The sequence below is a fragment of the Crassostrea angulata genome, chromosome 3 (genome assembly GCF_025612915.1).
Source record: "Crassostrea angulata isolate pt1a10 chromosome 3, ASM2561291v2, whole genome shotgun sequence".
NCBI classification, from domain to species: Eukaryota; Metazoa; Mollusca; class Bivalvia; order Ostreida; family Ostreidae; genus Magallana; species Magallana angulata.
Window position 1 is genome coordinate 48,742,034 of NC_069113.1, and position 14,920 is coordinate 48,756,953.

The 14,920-nt window shown below is 30.5% G+C and overlaps 1 protein-coding gene and 1 long non-coding RNA gene across 2 annotated transcripts; both read right to left on the bottom strand.

The window, feature by feature from the left end:
- Nucleotides 1-156: 156 nt before the first annotated feature.
- Nucleotides 157-11,633, bottom strand: LOC128175813 (perlucin-like protein). Its single transcript, XM_052841655.1, has 4 exons — nt 11,471-11,633; nt 2,612-2,697; nt 1,111-1,204; nt 157-947 (listed from the first exon to the last, which is right to left on the bottom strand). Exons 1-4 carry the CDS (start codon nt 11,541-11,543, stop codon nt 715-717), a joined length of 486 nt encoding a protein of 161 aa, XP_052697615.1. The 5' UTR covers nt 11,544-11,633; the 3' UTR covers nt 157-714.
- On the bottom strand, nt 6,792-9,501 carry LOC128175815 (uncharacterized). Its single transcript, XR_008242724.1, has 3 exons — nt 9,083-9,501; nt 8,191-8,365; nt 6,792-7,692 (listed from the first exon to the last, which is right to left on the bottom strand). It is a non-coding gene; the product is annotated as an uncharacterized LOC128175815 (long non-coding RNA).
- Nucleotides 11,634-14,920: the final 3,287 nt, after the last annotated feature.

Below are 14,920 nucleotides of genomic sequence, written 5' to 3' on the forward strand. Positions count from 1 at the left end.
GGGTAGCAAATGATATTCAGTTAGTTTTTTTTTTTACAATTTTTAATTTAATTTAATTAGGGTAAGGACGAAGTTGTGGCATGGACTTAAGCGAGTGCTGCATACTGTGTATGTTCTGGACAGGGAACAAATGAAAGATGTTTCCCTGTATTTGTATTACCACATTTTATTGAAATGATTCCAATCTTTGTTATCTTTCAAATAATGCAAGCGTTCTATAGAAAAGATTTTTTTAAAAATATCCGAAAATTTCAATAAAATTGGCAATGTTAGTAACTGACCCAGTGATAATTAAAAATACTAGTATATAGATTATCCTAAAATAAATGTAGGGTGAATTTTACTGGCACTAAATTATCTAATTGGTCTATTAGGTCAATAGTTAATTAATTTTCTAATGCATTCTCCTTGAACTAATTTACATATATGTTGAGTCACAATAAAAGCCTTTTAAGTGGTATATCACATTTGTGTTGTCGGGTTTAAGAACTTCCTTATCGAATGCACTAAAAATAAAAAAAATATTTTTAACGAAAAATGTAAACTATGATTTAATGCCTTGTCTTGAAACATCTTTTTAAAAAAAAAACATTTTATCCTGAAAGGACTATATACTTTTATTTTTAAAATTAGTGTGTCTTTTCTTTCTTTCACAAAAGCCAGATATATCTAGAAGGAGGAAACATGTTCATACATCGATAATTGTGATAAACTTTATTTTTCACAAATATATCGAAAAGGAGTCGAACAAGGGATGTCTACAAATTCATAGTTTTTGTTAGGATCTAGCCCTAAACATAGTTCAGGGTTTGTTTTGGTCCCATCTGGTTCTGATGCACCGAATGCAAAGTACGACAATCTTGAATTGAATCCCCTCCTTGCCCACCTCCAATCTCCACCTTTCAAATCCTGGTTAAAATCTCGGGCTCCAATGGCATAAAATAAGCCTTTAAAAAGAGTACCAATTTTATTAAACAAGATTAACTATATATTTTTTGTAAGTTAAATATCATATTAAATTTCGTTTGTAATAATAAGTTTGTTCATAAGTGTTATTATTTCAAGTTAGGACGTTCACGAATTCAATGATTACATGAAATTTCACATTACCATTGTTCATTTCCTGAAGCTTGTAATGAACAAAAAGATATTCATCCAGAGTTTCCAAATTTGCCAGGTATCCACCTATTTTAATACAGTCTACCTGTCAATATGAAAAAAAAGCTTTTTTAAAATAGGAACATCGAGAATAAGCATAGACATTGAGAAAATATTTTCAAAATGATAGATGCAATGTTACTGAGACATTTAAACTATGTGTTTTTGGTATGAAATTACTTCAACATAATTACCCTGGATATCTTGAAACCACTTTGTTTATTTACTTAGAGGGTGGGACCATATTTTAAAACTATTCTACATACAAAATATAAACAATTTGCTCAAAACATTACACGGAAAAGTGATTTGAAAAAATATTCAAACAACATTCATTTTTAAAGACAATTACACCCTTTGAATTACTTATTAAATGTTTCTGAATTTTAAGAAAGTGCATTTGTTCAAGAAGATCGAAGTACTGATTTGTTCCCGTTTTGCACAGATTTGAAAATCTGGTATAGAAAAAAGTATGCGAATCTGGCATTGGTCCCAGGTAATTTAAAAATAATTACTTAATTGCTATAATCTGTATCATACAGGATATGCATAGATTGTACATTGTATAGTTCGATATATTTTTAAAGCTACAAGAACACATATAGGGGAAATCTAATGCTAATTCCATTGATGCTGTCTTCAGTTTTTCAGTGAATTAGTAAATATCATATGACACAATTTCGATGTTTTCGAATCCACCGACATTTGCTTGTACCTTGCTACTATTGTAAACCTATTAACCAATGGTTCTTAGAGTCCACAAAAAAATATAAGGGAATTCTACTAATCCACAATAATTTAGAAAAACGAGATTGGTATTAATAATCATTGAAACAAAGGTTATGGGGTTTTTTGGAAAATATTACATCGTTATATATATGCAAACAATGTTATATAATAGCCGACTGATGAGGATTCATGATGTTGCAATAATTTTAACCCACTTTTGTATAAATATTTATACAAAATATTTTAGAACATTGATTAACCAGGCTCCACCATCACCTTTCCTCGCCTTAAGCTGGGGTGTAACATTAAATTTGTTTATGTTATTTGTTATTTGCGGCCAAGACGGGTGCATTTGTTTTTCGTTTTATGTTTTTGTTTTTTGTAATGTTTTGTACATGTGAGTATTACAAAAAGAAATGAACAAATGTCATTTATGACTATGAAAGGCGAAAAAAAAATACCATGTATACATCATCAAAGGCGTCAGCACAGACTAGAAAAACACTTGACTACACTGTGATGTCTTTGGCAATATATTATGAAATTCGCAAACCCCTAGAATTAAACATATGAACGGTAATGGTTTGAGGCTTCGGATTATAGAACTCCGAACTTTGTGGCAAACATTGACCCCTTTGATTCTAACCAGTTCATATAGCAAATGACTTATCAGAAAGAACAGACCATATCACAAAAACAGTCAAAAATATACGTGCAAACTTACATATGCTTTATTCCAGGATGCTTTCTCTGAACTGAAGTAGTAGCACTTTGAGTCAATAGAAACATAAGGAGGCGTGCATTTACTTCCTGTTGCAAAAAATAGAATCAAATACTTTCAAGTGATAGATAGATAGATAGATAGATAGATAGATATAAACACAAAGAATAAGTCCAATGCTCAAACAACTTTTATCTATAGCGCTTTCGACCTACCGGGCTCTCCAGTAGATTTTATTCTACTGAAGAGCCCAGTAGGGTGAGAGCGCTGTAGAAATCTACTGAAGAGCCCGGAAGGGCGATAGCGCTATAGATAAAAGTTGTTTGAGCATTGCACTTATTCTTTGTGTTTATTCATCCCCGATACCAAGAAAAAGGATATATATATATATATATATATATATATATATATATATATATATATATATATATATATATATATATATATATATATATATATATATATATATATATTTGCATAAAAGGATAACCGATATTAAGTAGTAAGATATGATCTATGAGATTCGACACAAGCTTGCTTATTCGGTTTCGATGAAATAAATTTGTAGTTCTCCATAGTCGATTTATGGTAACCCAAAACAAGTTTCAACTTTTAAAATATAATATTTATCTCCAGTTTAGGAAATCTTTGCCTTTTTATAAGATCAGCTCTGTATCGGGAAGAATAAAGTTTAATTTCATCTGACAATAAGTTATCTTAATGTTGTATTTTGCATTAAATATAATTTATTTGATACAAGTTGTTTTCGTACTGAATTGTCTTGATCTCGTAAATCATGTATTTGCTATTTTTTAAGAAATGCAAAAGCATTTTATACAATTTACAGAAACCTTATTTTATATATATATTATACATATATTACATGGCATCGAGGGCGACATACCAGAATATTTGCCCCGAGGTGGCAGGAAAGCCCTGGAGTGTTATGTCGCCCGATGCCGAAGGCAGAAGGCGACATAACACTCCAGGGCTTTCCTGTCACCGAGGGACAAATATTCTGGTATTGTCGCCCGAGAAGACATGTAATATATGTTATATAACATTTTTAAACAAATCAAAGTCGGGTTATGAACATATTTATTTAATTCACAAGGCAGAGGCAAATATATTTAAAACACTCACGCTTGAGTTTATCACTTTTGTCGTATTTGCCGAATTTTTTTCATCAATTAAACTATCGAGTTCATCTGAATTTAGATGAACAAACCGCAGACGTTGGCCTGACATGTTTAAAATTCGCGGATCTGTTTACGTTTGCTTAGCAACTGGCTCGTTGAATTTCGAACCCGACGTAATTAATATGCAGAATTCTTGCACGCGATGGTGATATTACAGTTTCGGGAGGGCAATTTAACTATTTCCTGTGAAATATAACTGTTTCCGGGAGGGCAATATAACTGTTTCCGGTGTGATTCAGCAATTTTCGGGGCATAGTAATAAAATTATCTCATTTGTGACATAACGAGAAAACTTATTCAAAAATGGTGTATATATATATATATATATATATATATATATATATATATATATATATATATATATATATATATATATATATCCCCGAGTACCCAAACTCCGTCACCATAAGCAGAAAACCTCCCGCGTTTCTCTGTAAATTATTTTTTGTGGTTTTTATCATTTGCAATCACTAAATATGATCTGAAACAATATAATTTATAAAATTATTAACAAAAATATTTTTATTTTTACTCAAATAAGCCCTCTGAATACGACGTTTATCACACGTGCTATCATAACTTATGAACCTAACTCCGTCACCCGCATGCTCTATGATACGCCAGGGAATGAAGAAACATTAACAATTTAGTTAAAACTCCATTTGTATCTAGGCCAAGTTATAATAAGTAAAAATAGTGCATACAATTTAAATTGTATTTAATTTCATCGAAATGAAATGATCGCCAGAATAAAAAATGAGTCCATGTAACAACAATCACAATGGCCTTTTCAGAATGTATGGATGCCGTTTGATTTAATGTCCTTACATATTTAAAATATTTTATATCATTAATTAATATATTACTTATTATATTATTTATTTATTACATTTTTAGAAATGTAGCATATTCTAAATAGCGATATACCGGATATATCTAAACCCTGTATAAGGCAAAAGTATCGGCATGAGCGATTTGACGTTATCATCAAGAGTAGTGTATAAAGGCTATTGCGGACTGAAAAAAATGTATTAATTACCTTAATCAAGAATGTATTACATGTGAAATGTTTCATCTTGACCTCTCTAAAAATGGCTGACCACCGTAAATGACCGAATAGGCCCGCATGTCAGAAATATTGATATTTTAGTGCACCCGTGAAAAAGTGTTAGCTGATTTCACACAATTAATGGTGCATAAAATGAACAAGGTTTAATTCTGTTATTTTTTGAAACATTCTTAACTTTAACCGTTGCAAATTGTTGACATTTGATTAAAGATTTTTGACATGTAAAAAATGACGTCATAATCGCACTTGATTTCAAACGGCGAGGAGTTTCCCGAAAGTGACGGAGTTAGGGTAGTGACGGAGTTAGGGGGCTATGCGATATATATATATATATATATATATATATATATATATATATATATATATATATATATATATTTATATATATATATATATATATATATATATATATATATATATATATATATATATATATATATATATATATATATATAATCCAAAATGAGTAAAGTTAATCCACACAAGTATTAAATAATAAAAAATAACAGAAAGCCGATTCAAAACTCTACCGGTTTCATTATAAAACTCCTGGGCCTGGTTTTTCGAAAGGTGGTTAAATTTAACACCGTGTTAAGGATAACGACGTGTTAAATCCTAATCAAGTGATTAGCTAACGCAGTGGTTAAATTCTGTTGATCAAAAGCAATTTAAAGCATTGGTTAGCTAACACTGTGTTAACTGAGTTAACCACTTGGTAATCACTTGGTTACCCATAATTCATTTCTACTTCCTATATAGGATAAAAAAAGAAGATTTTGCTTTGGGATTTCAATAAGTTTGAATTTAGTGAAATATTATTGATATAATTATATGTTGAACATCTATATCATTTCCAGGGTTCCGATCCTATATAGTATGCAATTTTCCAAATTAATCCTTTCTTTTCTTGTTGTCTAAATAACACCGTTAAAGTACAATGTAATAGCTTCAAAATACCATTATAAATTCCTTTCAATGTGTACCGGTAAATCAATTAGGTACATGTATCATAAAATACAGTTCAAAGGCTCAACAAATTTTCTAATTAATTTATAGGGTTTAACTTACACTAATATTCTATGAAAAGACAATTTGTCTTGGAATAAGAAAGCTTATGCAATTTTGAGAAAAAGTATACCGCATATTGCCAATTTCATTGAGGTTTGAGAAATATATGGTCATTTAAGTGAACCCACCATTTCCACTTTACTCTATTTAACATAGATTCATATGGTTCTTCTTCAGCAAAACATCTTTACTTAATATTTAAGAGGTCAATTGTTGTTCAACCTCTTTTAATAGGGAACCTTATTCAATACTGCATGTATCTACATGATATTATCATTCTAAAAGCACCACATCACTTAGAAATACCCTTGCATGCATACCCTCCTCCTATGTATTGATTTTCATAAAAAGCAGTGGTTTGAAATCTTTCACCTAATATTATGAAACTTGTGGCAATTTCCTAGTGTCAATTCTCACACATATTTGAAAACATGTATCACCGACACTAAAAATTGACCTATTTTGAAAATTGGATGAATTGTAGCATTTTAGAGACAAACATACATGCCGTCCTGCCGTCCTGCATGTGATTTCTTGTTTAAATTTCTTAAAAAGCAAGCTTAACAATCATATTTAATATAATATAAAATATACTCCCTTTCCAACCATGATAAAATAAATAAGATCTAGCTACTAGTGTGATGTCTGCCTTAATTTTATTATTATTAAAATAAAATTCAAACACACCCGGGTAGCTGGAGACAGATAAGAAATCCAAGAAAAATGTTTAAATTTTACATGTTTTTCTATTAAATGCATAAATACAATACAAAGATAAAAATATGGTTGCTTCTTGTTCATTTCAAAAGTAGTTATTATAGCAGATGTTATGTTAATTTATGTAAAATGTACATTTTCATATCCTACATGCAATTTAAATTGAGACAATTGGAAGGAATTGGTGATTTTTCAATTATATATATTATGTAAATATGTGTAAAATTTCACCTTTGGACAGGAAGGAGCTAAAAACTTGGATTTTTTTTTTTACATTTTGTATTCAATGATAACTGCATTTGTCTTCATGTAAACTTAATTTGAAAGAAAAATATGCCTTAAATAAAAGGGTAAGAGGCTTACTAGTATTAAATGCATATTTTTATACAAGGACATTATAGACATAAACATACAAAATAAATGTATTAAATATTTAATCTATCATGGATAATTAAAGACAACAATTTGTCATTAAAAACACAACAATATAACATTTACACCTAAAAGCTGTGATAAACAAAAACTGAGTCATCTATATGTAACATTCTGTGTATACTTAATGTTTATTTATTCGGTATTTCATATTTGGATGAAAATCTCTATTATATTATAAAAGTACAAATATAAAGTAATCAACATACTCTTTTACATGAGAGAGAGAGAGAGAGAGAGAGAGAGAGAGAGAGAGAGAATGCAAAGGTTTACATTCGCATTGTTTTACATACTTTAATAATTATCATTTCCAGTTGTTGGTACTTTAAACAATTTCATAATAAAAACATGTTAGACATGTTAAGAGAGAGAGAGAGAGAGAGAGAGAAAATTCAATTTTTTTTTGCTATTGTGTATTATAATTATAAATTAGGATGTAGACATTAGATTAAATGTCACAATAGTTGTTCTCCTTCTCTTGGTGCATGGTGTTTGAGGCTTAGAGGTTGGTTGTTGTCAAATACTCATGCATCTATCTCAGTCTCTCCGAGTCCTCTTCAATTAACAATGCAGGCAGTTAATTCCTGTATCATGCAAATCTGTGAATTAAAAAGGATAAAATGTATACAAAAAGACAACAATTGTGAAATAAAGACAAATATAGTCATAGTTTGGGGCTAAACTTCATATTCACCTTAAATTTTAAACAGTTCTGATTACAAAATTTGTTTAAAATGGACACTACAGAAAACATGTACTGATTTATGTATACATGTATGTACCCTGTTCTGATATGAGTTACATGCATATACATGTAAAGATGATGATTTTGGTTTAGCAAAGCAGTTCACATCCAGGTGACATTAAACTCTTAATAATTCAGTAATTGAGAATAATCAGGTTTGTCGATTGAGAGCACAGTAAATGTAATAATACTTCCCTTATTGAAATTTTCAGTAAATGTTAAAATATTTAGTCTTAAAGCATATAAATGCTCTGTTATAAATTGTTTGTGAAATACCATGATAATTTAAAAATTGTCACTTCAACTGAAAATACCCAACCTTCAGTGAAAAAAGAAAGAAATAGAATCACACCTTATGCAAACAAAAGAACCTCTCAATTTCACTTCTGATCTTGGTATGCATGTTTGAATAAATTTATCCTTGGCTGCAGTTTGTGGGCCTCATGAAATATGGCTTGGGGAGAATTAAGTATGAAGCACAGCAAGTGTCACCAAGCAGAACATATCATGTTCTCCTTCTTCCAAATCTTTAAATAAATAATTTTTAAAATGTATTGAAAATACAAAACAACAGATTTTTTTAAATCATAAAGATATATACTTAAAACATGTCTGAAATGCATTTATTAATAATGTAAAATACATGTACATTTGAAATAGATACACTTCAAAAAACATGTGCATCATGATTGGGATCTGCCCTGTGGAAAGAAATAAATAAGGTCAAATTTAAATATCACTAATTTAATCAAATCAATATAACTATATGGAGTTTTAAAAATTAAATGCTTCAAAAATTTAAAATGCAGTTATTCTTTAAAAAAGTGATTTAAAAAAGGAAGATATAATATAAAATACATGTACATAAAAATCATACCAATATTGCTCCAATCAGATATAATTTTAGTATCTTTACATTGCTTGACTGTGCATAACATTTAGACGTTTCAGAAATAATTTTGATTCACCACTTGCATTTTGTCAAAAGGGAGATAAATCTTAATATGCAGTAACAACATTGAAAAAAAATATATATGCTAACATGTTCACTCAATATTTATTTATCAAGGAGCTGGTAATTCCTTTCTCATTAATGTTTTAAAAATTCAAGGAAAAAATTGTACACTGTTTTTGTACTTATAGTAGCCTACCCATTTCACTAATAATTTTGGAAATTTTTGTTAAATGTCTTATGTGACAACAACAATATAATCAATGTGAAGGTCAAATAAAGAAAAAAGTACCTTTTACTGCTGTCAACAATGCAGCCTCCTCAAATGAAGGGATCCTTCAACATAGGGGGTATGAACCATGTGCAAAATCCTTCTTCCATAATTATATCACACAGATACTGCAACTTTTCATGTCAAGCCGGTTGCTTTTCCGTATCTTATATCGTATGTAAGATTTTTTAAACTTTAAAATTTCTGGAAAATGCTTCTTATACCAATTTTTTGAGTTGAAGTGGCAAAATCATTACACTGGCGGCCATATTTAATCGCTGTGTTAAATCTTAACCAAGGTACTGGGGGTGGATTAAAGTTAACACATGGTTAAACCCTAACACACTTTCGAAAAACACTTAACCATTTCGTTAACTTTAACACCGAGTTTAACACAGAGTTAACACGGTGTTAGAGTTAACCACCTTTCGAAAAACCGGGCCCAGAAGATTATAATGAAACCGGTAGAGTTTTGAATCGATCGGCTTTCTGTTATCTTTTATTTTATATCTATCTATCTATCTATCTATCTATCTATCTATCTATCTATCTATCAAAAGCAACACTAACTGCAAAACATAAGCGCTTTCATTGTTTAAAATCTTCAGGGCGTTTTACAGTCGTTAAAACTATGACATAAGTACGTTACCTAGTGATAACGTCAACAATAATACTATGACGTCATAATGCTTTTTGAAGGAAAAAAATCATAGAATAAAGTTATATAGCGTAATATACAGTAAAACAAAATCAAAGACGATGAAACAGTCTATATCAAACTATTTACTATGTATTTGCTATTTTTTAAGAAATGCAAAAGCATTTTATACAATTTACAGAAACCTTATTTTATATATATATTATACATATATTACATGGCATCGAGGGCGACATACCAGAATATTTGCCCCGAGGTGGCAGGAAAGCCCTGGAGTGTTATGTCGCCCGATGCCGAAGGCATATGACGTAAACTATGACGTCGATCAATAGAAAAATTATTATCTTCATTTCTTATCATTTAATAAAACATTTTCAAATAAAAAAATGTGATGCGTCATTGATCAAAAATGTAAATAATGTAAATGAAGCGGCGCGTATGAATACAAAACAACAACAGCAACAATATTCAAAATGGATGCGCCTCAGCTGATGCAGAGCTATTGAGCTGAATTAAAGGATTAAACACAAATAGTGAGTTAAAATCTGAACCGGCTGAATTGAAAACGAAAGGAAAATACATGCGATAGCTTGTGATATTATTCACTGTGCAGAAGAACTCGTAATAAAACAAGTTTTCATGCGAGATCGCTGGAATATGCAACTGGACATAACCATCCAAGGAAAGGCGATCGTGGATGAAAATAGCTGATATGTCGACAGAGAATAGTATGTATAAGCGACTTTTGTAAACGTTGTGGTAACTAGATAGCCAGTGATGTACTAAAATGGTATATCAGCCGCTTGGAATGCACAGAAGGAGTTGATGCATCACTCATAGCTTTTCTTTACGACGCTTATTCTGATGACCGATCATGTACGTGTGTAAATTTTAAAATTATCGTTACCAAATTTGAACAGCAGTGTTACCGTGAAAGTGTATAGGCCTATATGTTCGTTATAATATTCCTGGAAAAGGAACAGCCAGCCTCGCTGTAAATGTTGATTGATCTCAAGCAGACGAAATCGTGAGAAGACGCTTAATTTTCTATTTCGTGAATTAAATAATGTGTTTTGTTTATTTTTGAAGGCTAAACTTTCAATTTTTTTATATTCACAAGGTTGCATTTTGTTTGCTGACAATAAAACAGACACAACTTTACATTTTCTTGACAGTGTTTATCTTGGAAATTCCCGTTCTATAAATAGTGTTAGATCAGAACAGTTGAGAAAAGTAGATCCGGCAAAAATTTTATTGATGCAGGTATCAAAGAAATTTTTCGACCAATCAGAAGCGCTGATATCTCATCAAATGAATAAATATTAAATGATAACAAAATCAAAGACGATGAAACAGTCTATATCAAACCATTTAACGAAGGTTTTAGTGACTTTATAAAATGTTTTTCTTTTTCCCTTCGTTCAATTGCATTGTCAGTATAAAGTTTATAAAACGGAAAAACGGAAAATTGTCCGTGGCCAAATATCAAGATAAATATATATACATTTATATATATACAAGATATATATATATATATATATATATATATATATATATATATACATTTTTTACTTCCTTTAAGAAAAACAAGTTTACATACTTAAAACTCTCAATAACGTTTTCCATTTTGGAGAACACAATTAACTTTAATCATAAATAAGCATTCCCTTCATGTGTACTTATATTGCACGACATTTCATTTTTAAATGAGAATGAACATGAGAATGAACAAATAATGATAAAAATATTACCTTGACCATCTGTACCAGAAACAAACTGTAACAGAAACAGTAAGAGTGGCAAAGTAATGCAGCTAGTAATCATTTTCCTCTTTGTTAAAAAGTGCCGTATTTCTGAACAGATCACAAATTCAACACTATGCTCACAAATGCATGACTGCTTGTTTGTGATTTATCAAATCTTGAATCTATAAATTAACCAAATAAATCTCATTTGCATTTGTCACAAACACTTGCAGTATGATACGCAACAGTGGTTGTGGCTTCATTTCGTTAATTAATTCATTTATAGTGCTCTATGCTCTATTATGCTCTAAACCTGTAAGTATGTAGGAGTAAGGCGTATGACATCAGCCACAAATTAACATTATGCAAATTTCCATGGAGTTTTTAAAACGGTGTACCTACTCTCTAGGATGAACCTACCATAAAACTTGTCAAACCGACAAATACCTTCATGATAATTTTATTTAAATGGTAATAATCAACAAAACAAGGCTAGTGTGTACCATCAATTACAAACCCCTGTAAGTTTTGTCTTCCTCCTTTGTTGATATTTTGTTCTCTATCTCTGGCTGCTCTTTCCCCTTTTCAAAGCAATATTCATGACTTAAGACAGCTAGAGCAGAACATGTTGATGTGACGACAACACTTTTCAAATTTACTTTATTTTTTTCATCAGATTCATCAGCAATGGAGCTAAGCATCTTCAAGCCTATTGTATTTCTCATGCGTTTTCTTTAACAAGCATCGTTTAATAGGAATAAATAAACAAATCTGTTCTCTGGTCAAAGCATTTTTTTTCAACAACTTACAACGCGTTCCCATGGGTAATGTTGTTTTTATTCTTTGGATTAGCCACCATGTAGAAAGGATATTCTACCCTATAAACTTCTTTTCTGATTCGGAATTGGGTTTTATGTTCGTTTATGCAACATCTCTAAAAGAACTATGTAAAACTAATATATACCGATCACATGAACATCAGAGCAACATCTTCTGCAACGTCAGATACTAGTAGATATAAATATAAGTAGTTCGAATCAGTGCTTATATTATACAAATATTGACTGGGGTTGAGGGCAACATTGATTATATTAGCCCCCGAGGGACGTAAAATTGCCCGACGCGAAGCGGAGGGCAATATTTTCGTCCCAAGAGGGCTAATATAATCAATGTTGCCCGAAAACACAGTCAACATTTGTTTTGTTATATGAAGAAACAAAGCAAAATTTAAGAAAGTAATTGAAAACAGGTCGCCGTAATTTTCTCAGCTCAACAAAGAATTCACGAATTCAATTTTGTGCAAAGTTCATTTTCAAAATATCCTCAGCATCAAACAGTCACTGGTGATATTCCGCCGACCGTGAGAATTAACAAACAGACGTTCTACCTGATTTCATTTCACAGTAATTCGCAAATCCTTATAGCCATTATGATAGCAAACCGTCGCATTGCGCGTCCGTTGTTTACTTGCATTGACTGACTGTCTATTATGACGTCACCTTGTTTTGGAGTCGCGAAGAGCTATTTATGTCATCGTTTACGAATCAACAAATCAGAGGCGATTATTTGAAATAGAGGGAATGTTCTCTGGATATTATTCCTAGCCGGTCAATATCAAAAAAATATTAACCGGTCAATATTTTTCGGACGAGCTAATATTACAGTTACTGACTATTTGTCTATATAGAGTTATATAGTGAGAATATACTACTGAATATAACAAATATATATATATATATATATATATATATATATATATATATATATATATATATATATATATATATAAAGCACAGAGATATTCACCTTTTTGGAGCTCCACCTCCGCCCCGGCCGGGGCTTGAACTCACGACCTCTGGAACCCATTCTCCTAGCACTGAGCGGCCACCGCGCTAACCACTGGGTCATCTAGACAAGACTATATATATATATATATATATATATATATATATATATATATATATATATATATATATATATATATATATATATATATATATATATAAGCTAAACTACATACACATTGTAATTTCACTTACCACTTTCAGATTGTATTTTTCCTTTAAAGAGTTGTATCCCTTTGTTTGATAAAATGAATCTTTTCACCTGTTGTTGTCCTTACTCTATTTATTCCCATTTAAGTGTGACAATCTCCTTAATCTTCAGTGTAATCTTCATATATAATTACGCTTCGACAATCACATTTTTAATTACTTCTCGTTTAGTGATTTTCATGCTGCATGTTGCAATTATATGAGGGTTTTATACATATGTAACAATATTTATGATTAAGCATGTTCTAGTTCCGATATAAACTTTCCAGCAGAAAACATATTAAAAAAATCTTAGCTAACAGTTGTGTGTCATCAGATGAGACATATTTAAATAAGTAATGTAATCCACCAAACTCTAAAGGGTAATTACTGGATACATTTTTAAAATAAAATGTTTTGTGCAGCTTTTCATTCCAGAACTGGGCACGGTGTCTTATTAATGGACTAGCTTAGGATATGATGATGAACCCTTCAACTTTTTCCAATTACAATTAAATCGATGGCTCTGTGTGTGATTGTTTGATAAAACGAACGGACCTTCTCATATTTGAGAAACATTAAAAACGTTTTACTCTCTCTCTCTCTCTCTACAACTTCTTATGAAATGATTTACTAAGATAACTCAGCATTTTTTAAAATAAACAAATAACTACATTTAAAGTAATGATCAGCAATTACAAGAAAACATTAACGCGTGCTGTTGGCTTAAAATATATTTTAAAACGTTAAAATAATTTTTTTACATTTAAGTTAAGTGTTATCACATATATGTACTTGTATTTGAATTTACTCATACATACTTTTAAATCATTTCTTTTATTTGCTTTTGTCTCCTTCAAGCACTCTCTTAAAACAATACATTTGTATTTTGGCAATACTGTTATTGCAGTTTACTGATATATCATAATGATAACCATGGCTTTTGACTTTTTATATTTCTGCAAGACAATTTGACAGCACTTTAGTCACATAAGTATAAATTAAACAGACAAGACAAATTCTAGTAAGGAGCTTTAAAAAAAACACACACACCCGCATTTAATGATGTTTATGTCAATGTTCTGTATTCGCTGTCTAGCCCATGTGTTCTGGATCTGAAATTGTCATAAAATTTGGATTCTTCATGCAATGGTTTCATTATTCAACAATGCATTACTAACAGTATATGCCCTAGTTTAGATGGGGAATATGAAAGTGGAAAGAAAATTGAACATTTAAACTTTACATTTAAGAAATTTATACTGGTATTCTAACATACCTAAAAGGTTATGTGACTGTAAAGGATGTTGAATCAAATCAGTCGGTCTCTGTGAATTAATTAGATATCGTTTTCTGTTTAGTTCTTGCACTTTAAGAACGAATTAAAAATTCATAGTTGAACAAATTTGACAGACACACCTGA